Source organism: Pempheris klunzingeri, chromosome 17 (assembly GCF_042242105.1).
Source record: "Pempheris klunzingeri isolate RE-2024b chromosome 17, fPemKlu1.hap1, whole genome shotgun sequence".
Classification (NCBI taxonomy): Eukaryota; Metazoa; Chordata; class Actinopteri; order Acropomatiformes; family Pempheridae; genus Pempheris; species Pempheris klunzingeri.
Window position 1 is genome coordinate 13,376,769 of NC_092028.1, and position 20,008 is coordinate 13,396,776.

General features: G+C 41.7%; 1 protein-coding gene across 1 annotated transcript in view; it reads left to right on the top strand.

The window, feature by feature from the left end:
- The first annotated feature begins 647 nt into the window (after window positions 1-647).
- The window catches only part of LOC139216950 (alpha-1,6-mannosylglycoprotein 6-beta-N-acetylglucosaminyltransferase B-like), a 50,747-nt gene continuing 31,386 nt past the window's right edge, over window positions 648-20,008 (top strand). The window contains exons 1-6 of the mRNA XM_070848198.1: window positions 648-715; window positions 2,303-2,415; window positions 10,951-11,095; window positions 15,977-16,086; window positions 17,504-17,577; window positions 18,689-18,856. Coding sequence (XP_070704299.1) covers window positions 648-715; window positions 2,303-2,415; window positions 10,951-11,095; window positions 15,977-16,086; window positions 17,504-17,577; window positions 18,689-18,856 — 678 coding nt within the window. The remainder of the gene's footprint in view (window positions 716-2,302; window positions 2,416-10,950; window positions 11,096-15,976; window positions 16,087-17,503; window positions 17,578-18,688; window positions 18,857-20,008) is intronic.

Below are 20,008 nucleotides of genomic sequence, written 5' to 3' on the forward strand. Positions count from 1 at the left end.
CTATTAGGTGTATTAGCAGTAGGCGTCATCACACCCTGCTGATACTTCCAATCATTTGACTTGTATTTGAACATCTTAAATGTACTTACTATTCTAGACTGAGACGCTTTTATTATTATTAGTCTTCTTAGTTATTAGTTTCCTGATCCACGGTCCATTTTTCTTTTCAAATAAATAAATAATCCTGTTCCGTTTTCCTCTGTAAGTCATTGGATGGCGCTATCAGTAAACGAGCCACAGTTAAAGAGCTGCTCACACAATGAGAGGAGAGTCAGTCAGAGCTCCATCCACTCAGAGGATTTCGGGGAACTCAGCAGTCCTGTGTCACTGCGCTCTATGCCGCCACATCCCCACACTTTGAACACCGTCAGGGAAGCGATCGTATCCGATTCAGGGGCAGTCACCCAGCTTTTGCTCCTGTTTATTTCTCCGCAGGCTCCTGAGGAGCACCACGGAGCCACTGCTGCAGGACGCACCGGCGCGCTTCCCGTTGAACTTGTTCCCAGCTGGCCTCGGAAGTTGCCCGTTTCGTCCCGGACTTCCGTCAATCCTCGGGACTCTGGCTGAAAAGTTATGGTTTTGACGCCGGCTCTCCCTCTGACTCGCACCATGTTAAGGAGACCCGGCGCTTTCTACGTGTGTGGAAAATGACCGCAGCCAGCACCGACCTTTCCATTATGGTGAGGAGATGTCTTCTCACTTTCAAACCATTCAGGTAAGAGCATGCAACCTTTTCACTTTGTACTGACATGTCAAATGATGTCCGCAGACTTAATTTCCTTGGCTGATTTTAGACACTGTCATGCTGATTAATTTCATGAAGAATAGTAGGATGGAATTGAAAGAAAGATAGTAAAAAATATATATATATATATAAATGATAAGTCGCCATGTAATTATTTTATGTATAATATGATGTCACTGTGTAGGAATGCAGCAGTGGTTGTTTTCTGCAGAGTCTTCCAAATGAAGGCCATTGGCCTTAATTGGAACAACTGGATGCCTGCTGTGCCATAATTAACGTTTGCTTACACAGCTAAAAGTTTCACCAGCAGCAGCATGAGATGTTCGAAAGCAAGCCGAGCAGCTATAAACTCATTAAAACTTCCAAAAAGTTTGACCAGATACGTTGTACTCAAGCTTGAGGACCTATTAGCGTTAAATCAGAAATCACCATGGTAGTGATGGTGCCCGTGCCAGTGCAGCCAGCCACTCTTTGAGGCCTGAAGTTCCCTGATGTTTAGTCGCTTTCTGGGTGAATACAGTGGTGTTACACATAATGCTCTGCCAAGGCTCCAGACCTGGTTTAACATGCCAATGAGCCAAACACACGCTCACACTGTAGAAGTCAGTGGATGGTACAGGGAGATAAAGTGTCACTGCAGAATCATTGGTTCCCTGAACATCAAATCCCAGTCAATCACCATCGCCACACATATTGGATAGTAGCCCAATATGACACTATCACTCACTCAGGCTCTGGCTGCAGCCTCTCAGTTGTGAATTTCTGCCTTATAAAAATTCAAGACAGCATGCTGTGGTGCACAGAATGGAAGTGTGACAATCTGTTCCCCTTAATAAAAGGGGACTGTTTCCAAACATTGTTTCAGCACGACTCCTGGAACACGCAGGCGAGCCAGTTTTGAGCTAAACGGTCCGAAGCGTTTGTTTTCAGTGGTTGGGGACTTGAGAAATTTTTGCTTTGTGCTCACTAGTCCCTCTGAAAGGTAGCCGTTCGCCTGGAATTTAATGCTTTTATTTTGGATGCTGGCTCACTGAGCACAGTGTGATGCAGAAAACCCATCCTTGTAATGGTTCATTTGAGATGGCACAGTCAAGCGAGTACACAAGGCTTTTCTGTGGGTTCATTGGTACAATATGAACTTTGGAAAATATGTCCATGCTCCATAAAGTCTCACAAAGGACTCAGTCGTCTCCTTGAAGCGAACTCTTTTGCAAACATGCCCTGTTTCATAGTTTCTCCTCGTCTTTCCCATGTGCTGTCTGTCTCGTAATAATAACTTTATTTGTACATCATCTTTTAAAAACGGTTTGCAAAGTGCTTTGACAGACGAAGCAAAACGGGATACAAGAACATCAGAGAGCCACAGGATTACAATGAATTTAGAACAAGAGGAAAATAGGAAAAGACAAAAGCAGGAGAGAGAATACATTAGAGCTTTGAAAAGTGCAAATATAAATGCTTGATGCAATTATAAAAACAATAAAAAATAAAATGAGCTCTAATGTCACAATCCTGTATCACTTAGTCACCCCCTTTCTGTGTGTCTCACTCCTGCAGGATCTTTGTGGTGGGGATCGGCTTCTTCAGTCTGTGCTTTCTGATGACCTCTCTCGGGGGCCAGTTCTCGGCCAAGAGGCCCGGAGATTCCCCCTTCACCATGCGAGCCGAAGGTAAGCAAGTAAGGTGACATGTCAGTGCTGCTTGGTCGCCTCTGACTACAGTGGCTGGTAATGAACAGTGTGGCGACATGCTGGGACCTTCGTGGGGCCTCCTAGATTGCCGCCAGTGGGCTGACAGACCCGCGCGCTTTGCTAATCAGGAGTGCATCGGGGGGTACTGGCGCCCGGAGAGGCTCCTCTCTTCTCTCATCTGCACATCCATCTCCTTTTTACACCTGCTTCCATCTCTGCTCAGTGTCCACATGACCCTGTTCTGACCCACATGAACGTATTGGCAGCTTAAAATTTGTCTGAAATGCAATTTTGCATTACCCTGTATTTAATCTTTACATGTTGGTTATGTTGACTCTGTATACGTTCATATAGGCAAATAGAGCAGATACACAAAAGTTGTCATATACTTAAGCAATATGATTACAAACAGGAATTACCAGTACTGGAGATGTTGAACGCAATGTAATCACAAGCCTTTTTTGATAACCAGCTGATTGTCAGCTGTCTTTAGACGAGTCTAATCTCATCTTAAAAAGTCCCAAATCAAATGTATTATGATCTTGCCCTCGCAGGAAACAAAGCAAACACACGTCAGAGGAAAAAAATGCAAACTATTTCAGAGACCCCATCCCTGACAGAAACTTGTTATCATTCTCAGCACGTTCTCTGTGTTTGTGCTATGTGCCTCTGCATATAAACCACTACAGCTCTAGCCATTTGGGAGAGTCTGTGTTAACTTTCGGACTATTGTCTCTCACCTTTTTATCGCTGCCTGGCACAATGTTGACACTGCGTGTCATCCTCTGTGACGGATACCAGCTGGCACGGGGAGAAGCAATTCTGCTATCCATCACAACCCATCCAAGGACACCAGCTATTTACAGTTCGCATTTGTAAAATATTACACTGATCTCAATTTATTTCTATCAAATGAGGCAATGGTCATTCATGGTCAATCATTCCATCCCTCCTGAGTAATGCAGTCACTTTTTGGGCCAATTAATGATCACCATGTTGGCCTGTGGTTTCTTCATTATGTAAGATGTAAAGATAGCGTTGAAATATTGTTCACTGACTCACTTCAAAGAATGAACTTGGTTATTAAAAGCTCGAATATTGGCTCATTATTGGAGCACCTACGCTGCATTACTACACTCTATTACCTCTTGGGTAACACAGTGTAGTAATGCAGAGAATGCTGTTGCAAGGTGCATCGAGCGTCATCATGGGGAGCCATTTCAAGGATTTCACCCATTTATTTAACAGTATATGCAGAGCTGGTTCAGAGAGAGGAGTGATGGGCTTGGAAGACAGAAGAACTGTCTGATTAATTAACCACTCATAGGCTGCAGTCAAGAGGAGGCATCTGGCCTCTAGCTCATTAAACACTGCCTCGCCGCTAACCAGGGAGAGTCAGGCTATGTAAATCCTCATCCTCTGTGTGTACACGTGTTTACGTACGTGTGCATGCATGGAAGTGAAGATTAGCGGCATGGGGAGTTAACGTAATGAATGAGCTGGGCTGAATTGTTAAGTGGAGCAGAACCTTTACACACCTGTACACAACCATCCAGCATCTGCCAAAGTACCACACGTGCATCTGCAACCCCCGTTGCCCGTCTTAACGCCAACATGTGTGTGACATGCAATCACGCAGGAAATGTAAAAATCTCAGAAAGGCAGCAGAGCCACATTAACATCCATAGTATATTGAATCTGAAAGTGTATACAAATTGGCCAGGCTGTGCTGAGGGGAACCACTACCTCATTTATTTCTCGTCTTGCGAATGGCAACAACTGCCTGAAGAGCCAAAGGTGCAAAGAAAAATATGTAATTATTGTCTTTCTACCTTCTGTTTCCATCTGCCATCCTGTCTCCCTCTTTTTTTTTTCTTTCTATTGTTCTCTTAAGCTCAGTCTCTTTTACCTGTTTTCGTATTATGTTTTTTCAAAAATCATCTATGAAAAATGGATAAAAAAAAATGCATGGATTTCCTTCATTACTTCCCTTTGAGGGTGCAGGAAACTAATGATGTGGAAAAGTAAAGGGGGGTTGCAGGGGGAGACTATTTCCACCAGAGTTGGAAGCATGAAAGGCAGAGGCATTTGATCCTAGATATCTTAAAGGCTCCAGAAGTGCACTGTAGCTTCCTAATAAGCTCTTTGAAGACCACCTTCACAGTGTGTCCTTTTACCATAAAGGTCTTAATGCAGCTTTGCCACAACGGGGGAAACAGGCTTAGAATGCTTTCAGGTTTTACCCTGGTCAGACCAAGACTAAATGGTTCAGGTGTTAATGCGCTCTTCATCCCTATCTGCAAGCTCCATTACCTGAATCTTTTTTTTTTTTTCCATCCTGTAATGGAAAAATACATTTGGCTGCAGGCAAACAGAGAACTGTATCCCTCAAGGAAAGTGGATGTTTTCTTAAATCTGTATTTAAAACTACATATTTGCCTTTTTTTTTATATATTTATTGTGCTTGATTAATATTGCCACAAATAGAAGTTGAATAATAAAGCAACCATTCTCACTTTGGTGGCTGGACTGCTGAAACTCTGCAGGATTAAATGTGGGAGAAAACCCGGCTCTGCCACGAAGTTTTAATCCATCACCACCAAGTCGAGGAGCAGAGCATCAGGTGTGCCAGGAGCATCATGTTCGGTATCCTGTTCACTGTGCGATCCTTTCACAGACGCTGACCGGACTCTTTTATTTCATGGCTCAGCGGTCTTCGCTGCGTGATGCATGAAAATGAGTCTTACCTTGCATCGCTCCCGGTGAGGGTGTGGCATTTGCAGGTCTATCAAAGCTGTGAACTTCATTACCTCGTCGGAATGAAAAATGGGATAAATAACCGGCCCAAAACAGAATCGCTCTCCTCCAGTGTGTGCCGATGTTATGAATAGAATAACCTTTGCTACTAATGGAACTTCACTAGTAGTTGAGAATAACTGGATGTTAATGTGCAGCTGGCACTGTACCTGACAAGAAAGAGGTGGGAATAAAAGATGACTGCTCCTGTCAGCTGATGGCAAAACCAAGATTTTCTTCTGGATTGAGAGGCAGGTACGACAAATAGGGGGTTGGAGTGATTGATGTTTTCACCAAGATGGGCAGTGACACACAGTGTTTTCTGTGACTCAGATTGCTTTGTTGTTTACAGCTCTGTGGCGATCAGCATCTTTTATTTAAAGCATCATTTGATCAGAATTTAAGACTACAGAGGCAGATCTACAACATGGCACTTTTTTCGCTCTCTCTGTTGTTTGGCATTACAATTGACACATTTTTAGACAAAGACTTTTGTCACCGCTGTAGCTTATTAGTCTTTGGAGAATTGACTGCTGAGAAAAAGCATTTGGTCTTGGTGTAGACCTATCTGTTGATTAAATTGTCTCCTGGGGGTAGCAGTTGGAAATTAAGTGCCACATTTTTGATTGTGTTTCTGTAAATTAGCTGCTGCATCTTTATTACCTTCATCGGACTGTGGCAACGCAGTAGGTGTGTGCTCGGCACATGCAGTATACAGAGACACAATCGCTCTTAAAGTAATTAATACACAAGCAACATACTCATTTAAGAAGTGACAACAGGCTGTGCTTTGCCACTGCATAATATTGGCTGAAATCTAATTTGGCAGCAACATATGTATTGTTGATCAGGCATTGCCAGCAATATAGGATGAGCTGCAAACTGGGTCAGAAAGAAGTTCACTTCCAGACTTGATTTAGGTAGCATTTTCTATTCTTGTTGCTTCTTTCATATTTATGCAAGTATTGTGTGTGTCTGTGTGAAAACAAAGTATGTTTATGCAAATGCTCATCATATTTTTATGGTTCTGCACAATCTGAGTATTGAGCATAAAAGACAACTACTAAGTTTCAGTCCTGGAAAATGATTGTATGCTGTGTAGTAGTGTGTTTTTGAAAAGGGTACATTAGCAGACGCTGAGCTCTGCATCTGAATCAGCCATTTCTCACTCTTCTAACAAATCTTTATCATTCACTGTGCATTCATTATGTCTTATTCACACGCATACAGTTTTTACATGCATCTACCCTCCCTAATGGTACATTGTGCATGGTGGAATATCATAAATACTTAATGAAAATTAAAAAAACAGACAACAGTCTCCGGTTAGCATTCAGCTGTAATTTCTTAGTCTAGGAAGTTCCTGCTTTGCTGTATTTACTGAAGAGAACACCACCTACATATCAAACGCCTCAGTATAGTTTAAAGCTGTGAATCGATAAATGTATGTGTGTGCAGTATAAGAAAACATCACCATGCTTCTGACTAAACGGGTCAGTCTACGTCTGCAAACTGTGAGGAGGGTCAGGAGAGATGGTTAAGAAACAAGACAGTAATTGAAGTTACAGAGAGACACATTTATACGTATATATATAGATAGATATAATGCATGTAGTTTCCCCTTTTTCCAGGCTGTCGGGCAAAATAAGAACCTGGAGCTGTACAGAGGAGAAACGACAGAGGTTTTCGTTTGTAATTGCTTCGGGAGCTGGCAGCTCCTGCATACATGCCAAAAAGAAGAGACTCAATCAGCCTTTTTTGTAATGAATGTTTGAATTGAGAGTGAGAGGAGAAGGAAAGATCTGTGTGTGTGTGTGTGTGAGAGAGAGAGAGAGAGAGGTGGGGAGTGGGCGGGAATACATGCTTTTACGTGACAGGTGAGATGGAGACGTCTGACCCTCGCCTTCCTCACTAAGGAAACTAACCAGCACGCATACCAGAGATGACAGGATTGATTAATTTTGCTCAGTTGTGCAGGTTAGCACTGTTGCCTCACAGCAAGTTGGTTCCAGGTTTAAATCTGCTGGTCGGCAGGTTTGCACTCTGAACCTGGGGTCTTCCTGTGTGCAGTTTTCATTTTATCCCCGTGCTTGCGTGGATTTTTTTTTTCTCAGGGTGCTCTGGCTTCCTCCCACAGTCCAAAGACATGCAGGTTAAATTGATTGGTGACTCTAAGTTGCCCGTTGGTGTGAGTGTGAATGGTTGTCTCTCTCTGTGTCGGCCCTGTGATTTAGATGGTGACCAGTCCACCTCAATGTCCACCCAATGTCAGCTGGGATTGCCTCCAGCCCCCCGTGACCCTGAAGGATAAGCAGTATAGATAATGGATGAATTTGCTAATAGGAAGGAGAGGGATTTTTTTAAATATATATATATATATATATATATATATATATAAATCAAACATGACAAACTGCTGCAATAGGTTATTTTGTTTATGAATAGATGGCTACAGAGACACTACATTTATATAATTTTATTCATTTTAGAATAAAATTGAATATATGATGTTATAAAGCTTATCTTTTACTGAATTTTATTGTCACTGGATACAATTTTTCCATTACTCAATATTGACAAATCAGTCAGTTGTTGTGTGCTTAGCAGTTTTATATACGTGCATGTGTGCGCTCATGGGTATATGTGTTTGTGTGCGTGATTGTAGCTAATAGCTCATGAGCTTGTCTGGTAAGTGCTGCCCCAATGTTCTTATCCTTACTTACAGAAAGGGTTCATCAAAGCAGCGCGCTAATTCACCCAGTAGGTATTCTGGTATCATTTTATGCACCTTCCCTTTCAGTGATGAGACGTTCTCCGTGCAGAGAATACACATCATCTGAATATTGGAGCTGCTAGCGGTAAAATCAGCTCACAGTTGTGACACACAGTGTTCAGAGTCTCCCTCTGGGATAATGTCAAGCAGCATCTAAATCCACTCACAGCATGAGGGCCAAGGTGGCTCTGCCACTCTCTTGTAAATATGATTTTGTTTGCAAAGTGATTTCTCTATGGCTTTCCATAAATCGCTATTTAAACCTCTAGCATGACGAGATCTTTTAATGAAATGTACTGAGCCACTGAATCTGTTATATTCAGTCTGTAGTTGTCTTTGATAGTGATCTGTGAATTCAGTTTTGAGGGGCCATATCAAAAATGAACCAGACGGACGAATCTATAAAATGAACGGCACCTCTCACTGTTTGACTTAGTCCTGCAACACCATCATTTCCTGGACATATCAGCACTTAATTGGTTCAGATGAAGGGTCTCTAGAAAGATGGGCTTTACATCCAAGCAGACTCTCTCTGCAGAACGTTTGGAGCTCAACATTATACTAATCTGTTATGTAATGCTCGTGCTTTGCAATAGCACCAAAAAACAGGATGAGGTCCTAAAATTGTGATTCACAGACTGAAGGTGTAAAGTAAAAGCAAAGTTTTACTCGGGTTGTTGATTAGAGCAGCAGGATTACAACACAGGTACGGCAACTGCTGAATGTTGAGGGAATGCCACCGTCTGACATGACGTGAGAATTATTTGCTTTTAGGTAAATAAGCGTAGAAGGCTGTGGCTTTGATTTAGCAAGAATGCTGCATAAAGCTATAGGTAACATTACCGTCTTCATTCTTGTCAGTGACCTTCAGCTGACATTTTAGTAGTTAAAGAGCTTTTTTTCCCGCATGGCAATGTATGAGACTCTCTGAGGACAGTTGTTTACAGCTGGTCGGCTGGTGTTTCACAGTGCACACAGCAGGCTACAGTACAAATGGTGATTTAATTGGAATTTGTTCATAATATCGATTGTGCTGTGGCTCTTCCGAAATTGAGTCGTTAAAGGAGATTAGCTGCTGCTAAATCGGCCCTTTATTAACCAGCAGATGAGGAATGACACAGAGGGGGCTCTGCATTAGCGCGTAGATGCCATCAACTCCTGCTAAACCATTGTCAGCTCGCCGGACTGTGCATTGGGGGGAAAAAAAACACATTTAGCCAGGAAGCAAAAGTAGCAAAAGGCAGCCTGATGAACAGTTGATTGCAAACATATATAAGGCTCGGTTCTAAAAATGTACTGTGTGGGAAGGGTGTTCGGTCTCAGTAATGGTGATTTATGAGCTCAATGTGTGCACGGAGCATTACTGTGAAGAAATGTGAGTTCTTCCCACACTTTAGCCCAGAGGCTTTGTTTAGATTTAGTGCAGCAAGTGCAGCTGGTAGAGGAACTTCTAACCTTTGCAAATATTTTGGGTCCACAAAAATCCTCACAAGCAAATAAACACATAAAAAGGGTAAAATAATTAAGAATTTTTAGTCACAGACTTGCAGTTGCATGGAACAGAATTCTGACAGTTGGCAGTACGCACAGAGTGTTTACTTGGACCATGTGATAGAGCATAGCTTTACTGCATTTCTAAATCTCCTCTCCTTGCCTATTATATATCATTCTTCTCGTAAAATGTGTTGATAAACTGCTGCTATAAAGCCTGAATGAGAATTTGTTTAGTATCCCTCCTAATGTCTGTGGAAGGAAAAAGTGTTTTCTAACTGCTGGATCATTCAGAGCAAGATAACTTTAGGACAGTTCGACTAAGTATATTCTAGAGATGACTGAAACTGTGCTAAGCCAAAGCAGAAAATATGTACAGCCAATAGAGATTTCGGAGCATATCTGAGCTCTGCCTAATACATTTCACTTTTGAGATGATGTATGCCACTGCAACATTTTCTCTAATACTTGTTTGTGATGCCAAGTGCTTCTCGTCCCTTTTTAAACCTCAACAACACATGCGCACATAGCAAGAAAAGTGGGAGATTTCTCTCTTGGTTCTTATTTTATTTACCAGTGATGTAATAGAGTTTCTTTTAAGAGAGAGGTGACTTTTACCCAGGCAGTGATAAATGAACTCTGACAAGAGAAGTGAGTCTGCACACGCTGCACTTTTTCTAAAGCCTAATGCAATTGATGAGGAAATGCTGAGAGGTGAAGCTTTGTTTTCACTCACAGTCCCCGGGAACAATAAAAGGCTGTTGTTGGTTTTTCCTGTTTTTTCTCAAGGGTTCGAACCACAAATTCACTCCCAAGTCCCGAGAGTGGCATTATTTATCTTGATTCTTTGAACTTTCCTCATCAAAAACGAGTTTTTGCTGCTAGTAATTGCATTTTCCTCACAGCTAAGGCGTACATGAACCCTTTGGTGATTTTGAACTGTGATGCAATTAAGTGTTAATTATGTTCAGCATTGAGTGTAGAGCTTAGCTTGATCAAAGAAAACAGTGCAGGGTCAGGACCTTGGCTCACTAGCAATGCAGTCTGAGACCTGCTTTGACCTTATTGTCTGTAGCTGCAGGCTCATTAACTGACTAGGTGTTTGCTAACAGCGTCATTCCGGTTTACCACTAGTCACATTGTTGATCATTTGAGCCAAGCAGGAAGAAAAAACCAATACTGTCGGAATAATTTGCCTGTCGCTGTATTTTGCTGGAGGCCCCCCTGGTAAGCTGCTTGTTTTGAAGAAAAAAAGAAAATAGGAGCTACTCTGAATGTTTCAAAATAAACCAAAAGTAAAAAGAAATGGACTTAAAATGTGACCTTGAGCGAGTCTACATTGGTATCTTTAAACTGTTGGTACAGTAAATATCAGAGCAAAAAAACACTATTTGATGTATTAGATGATTTATTTTGATAATACTTGTCTCACCATGTTTCTGTCTGTTTTTCAGTGCTTGGTGGCCAAGAGTCTCGTGGGGTGCTAAGGAAAATCAGTGACATGCTGGAGGTCATTATGAAGCGGATGGACGCTCTGTCTAAACTGGGCAACACCACTGACGCCCACAGGCTGGATGAGCTCAGCTCGGCCCTGGACAGGTACAGCATTTTAGTTTCTAATGCCTGTTTAATGTCTTACAGCTAAGATAAATGGCAAGCTGTTGTCATGTAAAGCTGGTTGGTCTGATGAAAGCGGCAAATTTACCTGTGCATACATTAGAAAATTGTAGTAGACTGGTGGAGAAGGTACTATACTCTTCTCATAATGGCTCACTCACTGTGTCATCTCTGCTTAAGAGGCAGATCAGGTATGGGTATTTTCCTTGCTATATTGCACATAAAATCTAAAAAAACATCACATTTTTTTCTAAATGTGTTTTCTAAATGTCTTTAAGTCACTGAAGATTTTGGCTGGTGATGATGGCAATACTAAATCAGTTTTAGAGGAGCCAGTGTGCAGTACAAGCACAATAGTATGCATGCATTCAATGAATGTTCAGGTGCGGTCGCTTGTAAAGATGTGATCCAATTATTATGACGGGCCTCCTTCTGGTGAGAGCCGGACTGCCAAAAAAAAAAAAAGGGACTCTTTATCAAGTGATGTAGGACATTTCATAGTTTTGGACGTGGTGATGGAATGAAGCTGAAATAGGAAAGAACAAGAGCTCGAAGCTGTTAAAGTTTGAACTTGGTGGTTTGCAGAATATTCTGTTTAGCTGTCCAGCTCACCCTGTGTGCCAAAGATTAATACCACTGGCATAGTAATGGTGAGATAAAACCATGGAGGCTGAAGCGGACCTGAGAGACACAGTGTGAAGAAAGGACGAAGGCCATGTATGGAGCCCTGGGGGATCCCAGAGTAGCAGGTGTGCGCTGTGAAGAGCCTCGTGCAGTGGAAACTTGGTGTCAGAAAAGATGATATGTGTTAGTAGAAACCTCAGCCCGCTCCCTGGGCAGCTGGAGAAATGAAAGACTGTCATATATGTATTAAAAAGAAAAGGAAGAACAGGGGTCTTGCTGGACGAGTTGAAGCTGCAAGCCCTGAGTTGTGTGTGTGTGTGTGGAGGGGGGCTCTTTGGTTGCCATGGTAACAGACCTTTTCTCATACTTGCACCTGCTCAGAGTTTGAGGAGAGGATGTTCCCCCCTGTTTAGGCCTTTTGCTTTGTGTTTCCCTCCTGGACATCAGCTCCCTTCGTTTTCTCCAGCTGGGAAAAATCTTTCCTTCTGAATTTCACTTCAATAGAGGCTGCGCTGCCACACACAGTAACATAACCACGTCTGATAATATATTAAAAGGCACTGTATTATCATTTGCAGTTTACAGTATGTCTGGTCATTGTGTAGCTGATGCTGACTGCAACTAATGAACAATGGCAGAAGAGGTGCAACGCCTCACCAGGCCTGGCTCTCATTTTTCAAAAGCATGGCAGAAAGCATCTATTGTACTCTGGCCGAAACTCTGCATATTATTATTTTTATCAGCAGATTGGTATTACACTTGCAGAATTCAATTTTCCCTACAAAGTGCCTTGTGGATATACTTTCAGACATATATATAATCATTTAATTGGCCTCTTGGGAACTAAACTGGAAATGTTACCATTACAAAGGCCAAATAGTTTTAAAACCAACTTGGTGGTAAAAATGTATCTCATGCTGGTACTTCTTGGCTTCATTTACCTCACCCAGGTGATTAAAAAACTCTGCATGGCTCAGGGTCAGGGTTGACCCTAGAGATTAGTGTGAGATCTTCAGGCAGGAAAAATTCTCCCCACCTGGTATACTGCTTAAAAGCAATTAGGTTGTCCTCTTGCTCCTCAACAGCTGATGGGCTCTCCTGGGTCAGAATCCCTGCAGTGTAAATATGGAATAGCTCTGTGTGAGGCCACAAATGTCTGTCTTCACAAGTAAAAGCTTCTGTGCCACTGCATAATAATCATTGCTCTGTCTATCTGCGTGAGTGTGTGTGTATGTGTGTGTACTTTACACTGTCCATGTAATTGGCAATTAATTTGTGCTGACCTGCTAGGCTTAGGGATAGAAGAGGAGGTTTGGCTACCCCTTGCCTCCTGGGCACTACATGGAAAAATGAAATTGGGGTTTAGGATTATGTTAAGTTATGCATAAAAGCACAGTTAGATTACTTTCTCCTGCCACACACACAGAAATACATGCTGCCTCAATGAAATCAGAGTTTTACTGCTTGATCTGCTCAGAAAACACTGTTCTATTCGTTTGGGTGAGTTTTCTGCATTTACATATTCGAGGCTGTTTAATGAGCAATGTAAATTCCTGAAATACTAGAGAGGCTCATTAAAATGATTCATTTAGATGTTTGTTTTCATGTAAAACAGGGCGATGAAACAGTGGTTCAGTGAATAAATGTTGATTCTAACACAGGCAGTACTCGTCATTTAAATGTTGATGCGCGTGAGTTTGAGCACAAGGTTTACCTTTCTCCTCAGCTGCTGCATGTCAAATGTTATCCAGGCTGAATGTGTGTTCAGTTGTGTAGAGGCAAGGATCACACTGCAATTCATGTAATATAATGTAAGTAGTACCATGTCTACCAGCAAAATACATGAACATAAAGTTTGGAGTTAGGAGGTTTTCTCTGGCAAAATACTCTCTGCAAAGTTCAGCTAGCAGGTTTGAAAATAAAATGATCATTGAACATTGGAATAGAAAGTACCCAAGCTCAACATGACAATAGAACACGCATTATAAAACAAATAAATTGGATTAAACATTAAATTGAATTGGTAACAAAGTAAAAGTCTCACCCAGTTAAAACCATTAATTTAAACAATTAGTCAGTCAACACAGAATGAATCACCAAGCATTCCAATAATTGATGAATTATTTATCAAGCAAAGATCTTTTTATTTCTATTTGCTGGTTTCCTTTGTGAATTTAATGCCTTTGGACTGCTGGTCTGACAAAAAAAAGCATGCAAGACCAAACAAGTAATGGAGTGATGAAGAAAATGGTGTGCAGATTAATCAAAAATGAAAATAAGTGTTAGTTGCAGCCCTAGTTCCAGAAAGAGTTGCCCTAACTTCAACCTCAGCACTCAGTTTTTTTTTTCTTTTGGACACAAGAAGAATATTTTATAATTCATTGCATGAATCCATTAAGCATTAATGAAGGTTGCTGCAGTGCATTCCTTAGGTGTTGCGGCAAAACAGTTGCCCTCTTTCCTTTTGAAGGTTCATTGGTACACAGAAAGATAGATGATTTATTTTTTTATTTTCCTTTTGGTGTTTGCACCCGGTAAAACAGTTAATGTGTCACAGGCTTCTTTCTGGTAAGACCGCACATAAAGTACGGTAGCAGGTCTTGGAATATATTTTGATAAATGTAGACTTTTTAATAAGATTGGGGTCCTGGACCGAACAAAGTGTAGAATAGTCTGGCCAAAAAGGTCAAGGAAGGTGGTAGGCAGGCAGACTCAGCAGACTTCTTGTATGCAAAAGTGGTGATTTTATTTTACAGTGCGTCTCCATTAAGTGCAACTTAAATTACAAAACAATACAAAAATTATTTCCAAAGAAACATAATTTCAAAACTAAATTGTAGCTACTCAAACAAAAAATGTCACACCGTGGCAGCACAGCCCTCACCTCTCTGTGGAGGCAGCCAAATCTCTACTCATTATATAGGGCGTTCAATTCACACCTTGCTCACTTCAGATCTACCATTCTGCAGCATGGTGACCTATTCTGTACCCTGAATGCAAACAAATCTGCAAATATCTTCCTTGTACACACTACAAACTTCTAGGCATTTCTAAATATTTCCCTGCGAGCTAAACAAGTGAAATCAATACTAGATGATGCGTTTTAATACCAAAAGAAACATTTATCCAAAGGAAAAAACCCTCCACTTGGTCCGACCCAATGATGTCACTCTGACATCACCAACACCATAAATTTGGGAAGTGCTGGGCCGGCCTCCTCTCTAACTACTCCCCCCATGGTGAGCCAGAACAAACAAAGAAAGGTAAGTATGAACAAAGGAACAAACAACATTTTACCTGGAACTTAATAACGGATAACTGAACTAATTAATGACTGTGTGTTTTACTTTAATCCTTCCTGTGATAGATGTACACTGTAACATAATACCAACACAAACAAACCCGGATAGAATGTGATTCAATGTTACGCTATGGCCTGGTTAGATTAAAGCAAAATACACATAGGGAAAACAGTATGTAGCATGAAAGTGTCCAAGTGGTGAGGAGAAATGAGCGTTCTCAAGTCTCAGATAATTTTGTTACAAATTTCCAAAAAAATCTTCCAATTGCAACACTACATTATGATATAGTCAAGCACAATGCAAACTCCACACATAAAGGTTCAAACACAAACCTGCCGGCCAGCAGATTTGTACCTGGAACCTTCTTGCTGGGGCAACAGTGCTAACCACCGCACCACCTTGCTGTCCCACTGCATTATAATGTGCATTATAAACCTTCATTTTGTCATTGTTCTCCCCTCTTTCTTCCCCATTATCACGTCCTTCTTTCTAAATATTTGCTCCTGGTTGCTTCGCCAACAGCTTTTAGGTCACAGAGGTCAAGTGCAGCAGAACACATTTGCTAACAACCTAATTGTCTTCAATTTTGCATTTCCAACAGGGACCCAGTTTAATATGCTGCGTTACTTTTTTTATCTCAACAAATAAATTATCTGTCAGTGTTTAAAGGCTTTTTTCGATTTCACGCCTGAAGTTCTAGGCAATTAGCATTTCTTCCACTACTTCACGCACCCTGTGAAGGGTGGAAAAACAACAACTACTGCTGGATGTAAGGAAGCTATTAAAGAAATATAGCGTCCTCTTTCTTTTGAATACGCCTGACTACAGTTTGAAGAGAATTCAGGACAAGATGGTTGTTGCTGGAATAGTTTTAGATATTCACTTCCCGTGTATGTATGTGTGTGTGTGTGTGTCTGTGTCTGCCATGCATGATCAGGATTCAGCCTATAGGCCTGGTGGAGCGGATTCAAGCCATAGCCCAGAACATGTCTGACATGGCAGTAAGGGTGGAGCAGATCCTCCAGCGCAGCATGGCCAACAACAGAGGTACAATTTAAAACAAACACACACACACACACTCGGAGAATGCCAAATATAACTGTGGCGCTTCAGATGAATCCCCCTTGTCCATTTCAAATCCATCCAATCTGAAGACACTTTTCCTCTCAGCCCACTTAAGCCCGACTGTCAAGCCTGAATCCAGTCTAACCCCTGAATGCACAATTTATGTCTGAGGAACGCTTGCTGGTTGATCATACAGAACATGACAGACATTATTCACAGCACATTACCCGCTCAAATAGCATGCCACTGTTTGTGTCAGGGTGTGAGAGCTCCTGTGCGGCATGGCACAGCGTTCCATTGTTGCTGCCATATCATAACCACATGACTGCAGGATGTTTAAATCATGAATGATGAATTACAGTCTAGTTAATGGGAATCGGGGGCCTGTCAACTTTCTTTATTAGACTTCATTCTCACTCTTTATTGGGGGGGAGAATAGAAATCGGACAGCACAATTTAATTCACAACTCAATTCCTTTCTACATTTCACTATATAATTGAAAATGATTTAACTCACTGTCTCATTAAAATAAGTTAGATAATTTGTCTGTTGTCATAATGTCTGATATCACTTAAATGAGGCTGATCTGAACCTGGCTAAGTTTTGACAGGGGCAGGCAGCAGCGCTTTTCATCGTGAGAGGTCCGCCGTTATCATGCTAATCAGACAGAATGGCTGGCAATTATTTGTCTGTGATTGTGCTCTTCGACGCTTGGCAGGATGCTGGCGGAGGAGCTGCAACTGCTCCTTTAATCAGACTCACTAGTGCCGGGCTTCAAGGAGAAGAAAGGAGGGAAACGGAGGGGAGAGTCAGCGCAGCAGAAGCAGACAGGAAAGACGGGAAGAGAAGGAAATGGGAACAAGAAAGATGATGATTTTTATGAGTCGCACTACTGAGGTCTATCTATAGTAAATCCAGTGAGTGAGACTTGGTCATTCAGCAGGGGAGGCCAAGCTTTTACAAGAGCTTGTTAGCTAGCGCTCCCCTTTAAATTATCTCAGTTCATCCCAAAGACGGGAGGATATATACTGTGATGCATAAGACAAGCAGACACGATGCCCAGGGAAAACATTGTCGAGGTCTAAAGACATATCAAATATATAGAGCTATTATATATGTTGCCGAATAAAGCCATATATAAAATCAGATACACAGACAGAATTTCTAGATAATAGAATGAAGGTCAAAGTAAAAACACTGCAGTTATTTGGGCTGCATCTAGCCAGCATGGTTTTTTCACCTTCCTCCATGTGTTTGACTTTTGTGTGCCTGAAAGAAATCCAAACGATGCAGCTTTTTCTTGCTGATTCGTGCCAATGTGTGATGAGTGTGTTTTTTTTTTTTTGTTGGGTTGTGTGTTTAGGCTTTGATAAATACCCTGCATTTTTCTTTTCTCAGTTAGGGACGGCGCATTAGGACAATGTGAGATTCCTAAAGATCCCCGTTATCCGGACTGTCCGAGCAAGATGGATGTAAGTCTTCATATCTCACTTAAGTCCAAACAATTTCACACGGAGAGCAAATATCCTGTTGTCCTTTATGGTGACTCTCCTTGGTGCAACATAAATTTTGTATAAAAAGATAACAAGATGTATAAAGGCTCCTTGTGAAGAGCTGGGTTGTGTAACAAATTGTACTGGGTGATGGCAAAGGAAAAAGAGAACAGAGACAAAATAAGAATAATGGGTTTTATAAGTGGACTGTGTGTGTGTATGTGTGTGTGTATATATATATGTGTGTATATAGATATAGATATAAATATATAAATTGCATCCTATAGCGGCAATAACCACAGCAGAAAATCACAGCATGGACAATACAAACATTAAAAATACAGAAAATACAATTCTTTCTATTAACATGTAATGCAATGAAAGCTCATGATTTGAAGCACCTTCTGTCCAATATAAAGCAGTAGCTGAGAATTGCTGTGCATCAACTACCAAGGTAGCACATATATAACAAAGCATGTGCACAGTGCACTGTTGTTAATACTTAGTATCATAGTCATGTTAATGGATGATGTAGGCCTCATACATATGCTATTCAGTCCCACACCGTATGAGTGCACCATGCTCATGTAAAATGTACAAATTGGAGACGGTTGTAGCTTTCACAGGCGTTACCCTGCTTAGTATAACCTCACAGTTTCAGCTCATTTTTTTGTTTTTTTTAACAGAAAATAGTTTTGTCAGCAAAAAACAGAAGACACTCTATGATGGGGAAATAAGATGGATGTTCCCTTAGCTCAGAAGAAGACAGGGTGGGACACAGGGTGGAGTTCAGGGATGTCCTCGCCCTCTCCCCATGCAACCTCATGAAAGCCATCTAGCCAAATGTTAGTTCAGCCTGATAACGAAACCAGATTATGAAATATGAGAGAGAATAAGAATGACAGCAAAGTTCCCATGGGCCGTTCCACAGGATCTCCTTTTGTCTGTTTAGAAATGATGAGCTAAGGGATTTTAAGCCGGCCTGACACCTGTTTACATCTTGTGAGAGTTTGCCGATAACTTTGCTGTGTCACAAAGGAAGATCCCTCACATTTTTGAGAGACAATCATTTGGGTCTTTTGCGTTCCAGTGGATGCGCGCTCGTTGGACCTCGGACCCTTGCTATGCCTTTTATGGTGTGGACGGCTCTGATTGCTCCTTCCTCATCTACCTGAGCGAGGTGGAGTGGTTCTGCCCCCCTCTGGCCTGGAGGAACCAGACGACCACACCCACTTTGAAGCCTCCGCCCAAGAGATGGGTAACCCATTTCCACATTATTTGTTTCAACGCAACCGCACAGCTGCCGGGGAAAATAGGACCAGAGCGCAGGACAATAGTTTGCCTTAGAGGTAAACGATTACCCAAGACTGCAGAGACTTCAGTCTGATTCCTCGAAAGCACAAGCAGCCATGAGCACAGTAGCCTTCAGTGGTTTCTCAAAGGGGAGGCTTACAAGGGAGTGTGTCCTTGTTGCTGCACTAGAGACAAGTAGTTGGTTTCACACCTGTTCAGTGTGAAAAGATCCTGGGAGAAAAAGTATGAATTTATTGCTGGGAGTGAATAGAGAATGCTGACAGCTCAGCATTGTTGTCTTCACTATTCACATACCAACAAAGGTGTCAAGCATTTAGCAGTCTGTGAGAACGAAAGAAAAATAGGTAAGAATGCTAAACTTTAAGGTGCTGTTGAAATACTGCTACTGTAGATTTGGTAGCTTGACAGAGAAGCGACAGAGTGGTTTTCTGGAAGTGTCTGAATACCCAACGATACAGCACATTGTCCCTCACTGAGTGCTGGCTGTCATTCCCAATTTCTATTGCTGTTTGCCTTCCTGCATCATTTGATTTTTATTTTCAGCACCAACAAATGATCCATTGTGCTTACCTCGAGCTGTATCACACGGTTTGCCTCTGTCCCCTCCTCCTTCTCTCCCCTCCGAGTAATGTACAGCCGCCATGGTGCACCCCGATGTGAATTTACTCTGCAGCTCTACCTGCTGCTCTTACTGCCAGCCTGTATTCACAGAGACTAATCCCAAGGTCTCCCATGGGTACTCTGCATTTTGCTGCGCCTTACACAAGTTGCTCTTGAGAGCAATAATTCAAGTGCATTGCGAGAGTACATTTACAGTCTGCATATTGATTTTATCTTTGATACAATCTCGGTTTGTAGTGTAGGTCCATTTACAAGAGACAGAGTTTGTCTTTGCATCAGTTTCTCTTCTGTATTTTCCTCTGTGCTCCGTGCAGTTACTCCATTGATTAATACTCACACGCCGGTATTACAGTGTGATGCAGTGATTATAGTCAGCAGAGGAGGAAATGTAAAATGAGAGCAGACTATTTATGAGGATAATCCAAGAATCCCTCCGGCAACCTGTCTGAGAGGCCTAGCCTAAAGCTCTAACAGA